At 38.1% G+C, this 4,775-nt stretch overlaps 1 protein-coding gene across 2 annotated transcripts in view; it reads right to left on the reverse strand.

Annotated features, from left to right (window-relative positions):
• LOC107741999 (centrosomal protein of 95 kDa) overlaps window positions 1–3,381 on the reverse strand; it is a 189,746-nt gene extending 186,365 nt beyond the window's left edge. For both annotated transcript variants that reach the window (XM_016554849.1, XM_016554846.1), the window contains exons 1-2: window positions 3,227–3,381; window positions 2,392–2,520 (exon numbers count right to left, since the gene is read on the reverse strand). In XM_016554849.1, coding sequence (XP_016410335.1) covers window positions 2,392–2,520; window positions 3,227–3,245 — 148 coding nt within the window. In that variant the 5' untranslated portion in view covers window positions 3,246–3,381. The remainder of the gene's footprint in view (window positions 1–2,391; window positions 2,521–3,226) is intronic.
• Window positions 3,382–4,775: the final 1,394 nt, after the last annotated feature.

Consider the following 4,775-nt stretch of genomic DNA (forward strand, 5'->3'; position numbering starts at 1 on the left):
TGCCGTGACCAAATAAGGAACTTAGGTGTGGTGTTTGACCCAGAGCTGAAATTTGACAAGTAGATTAATGCTGTAGTAAAGACTTACTACTACACTAAAGCCTATTCTGTCAAGAAAAGACTTAGAGAAGGTTATTAATGCCTTTGTTTTGTCTCGTTTGGATTATTGCAATGTGTTGTATGTGGAGTCCTGTCAGACCACTATCTCACGCTTGCAATTAGTTCAGAATGCAGCAGCTAGGCTGCTAGTGGGTGCTAAGAAAAGTCATCATATCTCTCCTATTTTAGCTTCTCTCAAGTGGCTACCAGTGAACTACAGGATAAAATATAAAACGCTTTTGTATGTTTTTAAAGCAGTGCATGGGTTGGCCCCTGCTTACGTGTCTGAGCTCGTTGCTGTTCGTCAAGCACCTAGGTCTCTAAGATCCAATAATAAGTTATTGCTTACTGTCCCTCGTACTCATTTAAAGTTAAAAGGGGATCAGGCCTTTGCTGTTGCGGGGCCGAAGCTCTGGAATAGTCTTCCTCAGGAACTTAGAGAAGTCTCATCTTTGAATGTTTTTAAAGTTGAAGTCAAAAACTACTTCTTGTCTTTAACCTTTGAGAGGGTGGGCTAGTCTTTGTTGTTAGTAGGATCTGTGTTGTTTTAAGTCGTGTGTTTTAATGAAGTGTTTTTTTTTTTTTTGAATGTACAGCACTTTGGTCTGCATGTGCAGTTGTAAAGTGCTCTATAAATAAAGTGAGTGAATGCCGTGAAATAAGATTTTGGTCATATCGCCCAGCCCTAGTTGTAGGTGGGGAAGTGAATGTACAGCGCTCTCTTTGCTCTCCGGGCATTGGAGCAAATGGCTGCCCACTGCCCCGGGTGTGTGTGTTCACGACACACTGCTGTGTGTGCGCAATTGGATGGCTTAAATGCAGAGCACAAATTACGAGTATGGGTTACCATACTTGGCAAATGTCACGACTTTCACTTTCACGTCATTCCTCAGACAGTTTTTTTTTTTTGCACTTTTCTCCTTGATTTGTTATAACTTTTGGCAGTTTATAGTACTGCATATGTTTTTCCCGGTCCGACCGATTACTACAGCCCAAAACACGTCAATAATTGACCATTTTGAGCAACAATAATCAGCTAAATTTGCGAGTTCCGTTCGGTTTAAAGGCATAGTAAGTGATTTTTCAAAAACACTTTATAAAACTGATTCGGGCCGAATCGCAAAACAAACTTGTAGCCAATCAGCAATAAGGGGCGTGTCTACTCGTGATGTGAATGAGAGCGCGTTCAGTGCATGGGACGGACATTAGCCGAGCCGAGCGACAGAGAGATAGAGATGGCGGATAAAAAACAAAAGAGGAAAACGTATGCGGAACGATAAGGCAAGAAGTAGGACACGTGTAAATATCGTATCAGCTTTCCAGCGCTGGAGAGAACTCAAGGAGCGGAGGCCTGCGATCGGACGCCGAGGTTGCTTTGTTTCTTCTCAATAGGTGAGTAACACCGTGTCTACAACAGCTAAAGTCTGCCTACACTGGACTCAAACGACCGTTGAAAACCATTTGAAATTTGTGTCAGCACGTCATAAATAGAACCCGGCAGCAGTTTTCTGTCGGGATTTGTTGCACCGTGCCGCTCACGTCCGTAGACACGGTGTAACATTGGTTTTGCTTTGTTTCACAGAACTAATCGTTGCCTGGGTTGCGTACGTATATGTGGGGCGGAGCTATCAAAATAGGGGCAAGACCCTTTTGGGGTAGAGGCGTGTTTGTTTTGGTGATTTCAAATATCAACATTGGCTACCAGAAATCACTCACTCTGCCTTTAATGGCATTGTTTACATTCAGTGCTGCCAATATGGCCAACTTCCGGATTGATGACGTGTCGTGAAAACACTCTATAGCTTCAGCAATAAGATGGACCAAGAAGATGCTAAGAAAATCCTACAGAAACAGCTGATTTTTATTCAAGGTTAATTAGCATCACTTAAATGACCAGAGGATAATGATTACTTTTCAGTAAGTGCTTGAACATGATTGGTTAATTTCAAACAGAACAACACACCCCATTATAAAAGAGTATGCACATTTCTGTAACTATGTAATTTTAGGTTTTTATTTGTTTGTTATATGAAATTTGTTTGTTTCAATACTACATTATTTTACATGGATTTATTTTTACATCTCAAAAAGCTGTGATTTTTTTTTAACTGCACTGACTTTTTACACCCATTGTATAACGTGAGGGAGAAAGAGAGACGAGTACATGATGAATGTACATAATATTACATAATGCACCACTAGCACCTGAAATGTTTTCATTCTTATTGTTGCAGTGCAAAAACACAAAACCTGTCAGACACATATTTGCATAAGGCTGAAGCAATGTGAATACCTGGAACTTTCTCTCCCAAGATCGCCTCATACAAAGCCACAAACACATTTGCATCACACTCCGAGATCCTTTCCAGCCTCAGGTTAATGTGACATTTCAACAAAACATCGTTTGCCATGTCCACCCAATCTACACAAAAACAGTACATGAGACAATTCAAACACAGGGTTTAAGCAATGAAAATATCATCTCACCCCTAACTTACTACTCGAATGCTAAACCTGGTGTGAAACCAAGCATACAGTTTGATATAATGTACTTAAGGTTCTAGATTATTTGGAATTTTGGAATTTCTAGTCAGAGGCAGGAGTTTTGCTGCATCAATACATACAACATTAATACACAAAGACAAGTCATGAACACACAGATGAATATTATGAACACACACGATTATCTTTCGCGCTCTCCATCGCGCCGTTCGACCTTCTAAGACAAAGATAGTAACTTTATCTTTACCAACTCAACTTTCAAGAAAAGAAGTCAAGTGTAAAGTCTGCTTGTTTCAATCTATGATAATACTTTTCGAAACGAATTATTTGATTTAACATCATTTAACCGATTATCTTTTTACAAGTAACGTTATAAAGAAATGTTTCATACTTCATGTTCCAAACTTTGTCCAGTAACGTTAGATTGACCGGATATCAATTCTTTCCAACCCTGGGTCTAATACTAAATTACAGTTTGCAGACTGTATTTTAACTAAGTGTTCGTTTGAAGGTGGTTTACACCATTGGACTACACAGCCATAACATGTAAACAATGACTTAGCTCTTCAAACTACCTAGCTTGCGGCTAACACATACACATATAAACCTCAGCAACACAAACTCACCCCTCTCTTCGGGTCCCATCGAGCAGGTTTTACGCTTAAAGACAAGACTTTAATTCAGTTTACTAACTTAACCCCTTCAGTTGATGAGGAAGATAAACTGACAGAGAAGTTAATGTGATAATGAACTTGAACAGCAACAGCGGTTTAAAACTCGATCGCGCTCTGATTGGCTGAGATTCTAATGACGTATGCGGATGGCCGAACCTAACTAAACCTGAAACTAAAGCAAGCGCAATGATGTTGAATAGCTTATAGTACCTGAAATAATTAGAATTTAAATTATACACTTATGCATGTTATTGAAATAAAAACATAGAAAGAGGAAAATCGGATATTTTTCAGAAAAACATTGCTGACGTAATAAGACCAACAACCTCTCTCTCTCAAGTTATATTTATCCTTACACCCATGTGCTGCGTTCATGAAAATAGTTCCTCAATATTCAGAGTATGCTGCGTATTTTATAGAGAAAAGACTGTATTCGTGCGTTGTTTCTATTAGTTTAGTACGTTATGCTTTAATATGACGATAAGCAGGCAAAGCCTAAATAAAAAGCGATGCCTCTAATGAGCATTGATATTACTTGCACGCGAACAAGCAGCATTTAATCAGAATCAGAATGAGCTTTATTGCCAGGTATGTTTACACATACGAGGAATTTGTTTTCGTGACAGAAGCTTCCACAGTGTAACAGAATGACAGTGACAGAACAAAACAAAAACGAGGAATTTGTTTTCGTGACAGAAGCTTCCACAGTGTGACAGAATGACAGTGACAGAACAAAAAACACAGATAATAAAAAATTTAAATAAAAAATAAAAAATAGAACAAGTAAAATAAGGAATAAAAAATATACAAATCGACAATTGTATGTACAGGTATATAACAATAGACAGTTGTATGTACAGGTATATTATGTGCAAATTGAAATGTAGACTGAGTATGTGTGTTAGATAAATAAGTGTATGAGTGAATAAATAGTGTGTGTTCCACAGTCAAGCAGTTAAGCAGCCATTTTCTCCCGGCTCTGCACAGACCAACATCGGATTCGTTATTTTTATATTGTCTGACTTGCCATTACAAGTTACAGCATGCCTGGATATTCAGATAGAGAACGCGGCAGTGACAGACTGCGGTCAAGCCAGCCGCGCTTTGAAAATACACGGTCAAGCCAGACGCACTTTTTTTGGGGCTTGCGCGTGTAATTGTGCACTTACGGTACGGGTGCTGAGAGCAGTCAAAATGCATGTAAAGAAGTTGTCATACCGACGTTTCCTTTATAATTTGCTTATTTTAACTTTTATTTTTACTTTGTAAATACATTATTTTTGTACATAAACGTTTGTATTGTACATTAATTATTATAACTAATTTATTAATGTTTATAAATGTTAATATTAATGTTTGATATTCATTGTTTTTTTAATTTAATGCTTGTGTGTGTGTGTGTGTGTGTATATATATATATATATATAATGTATGTATGTATGTGTGTGTGTGTGTGTGTGTGTGTGTGTGTGTATAAAAACAAAGTGCGTGCGAGCTCTCC

The sequence above is a fragment of the Sinocyclocheilus rhinocerous genome, unplaced genomic scaffold (assembly GCF_001515625.1).
Source record: "Sinocyclocheilus rhinocerous isolate Xijiao unplaced genomic scaffold, SAMN03320098_v1.1 scaffold312, whole genome shotgun sequence".
In the NCBI taxonomy this organism is placed as follows: domain Eukaryota; kingdom Metazoa; phylum Chordata; class Actinopteri; order Cypriniformes; family Cyprinidae; genus Sinocyclocheilus; species Sinocyclocheilus rhinocerous.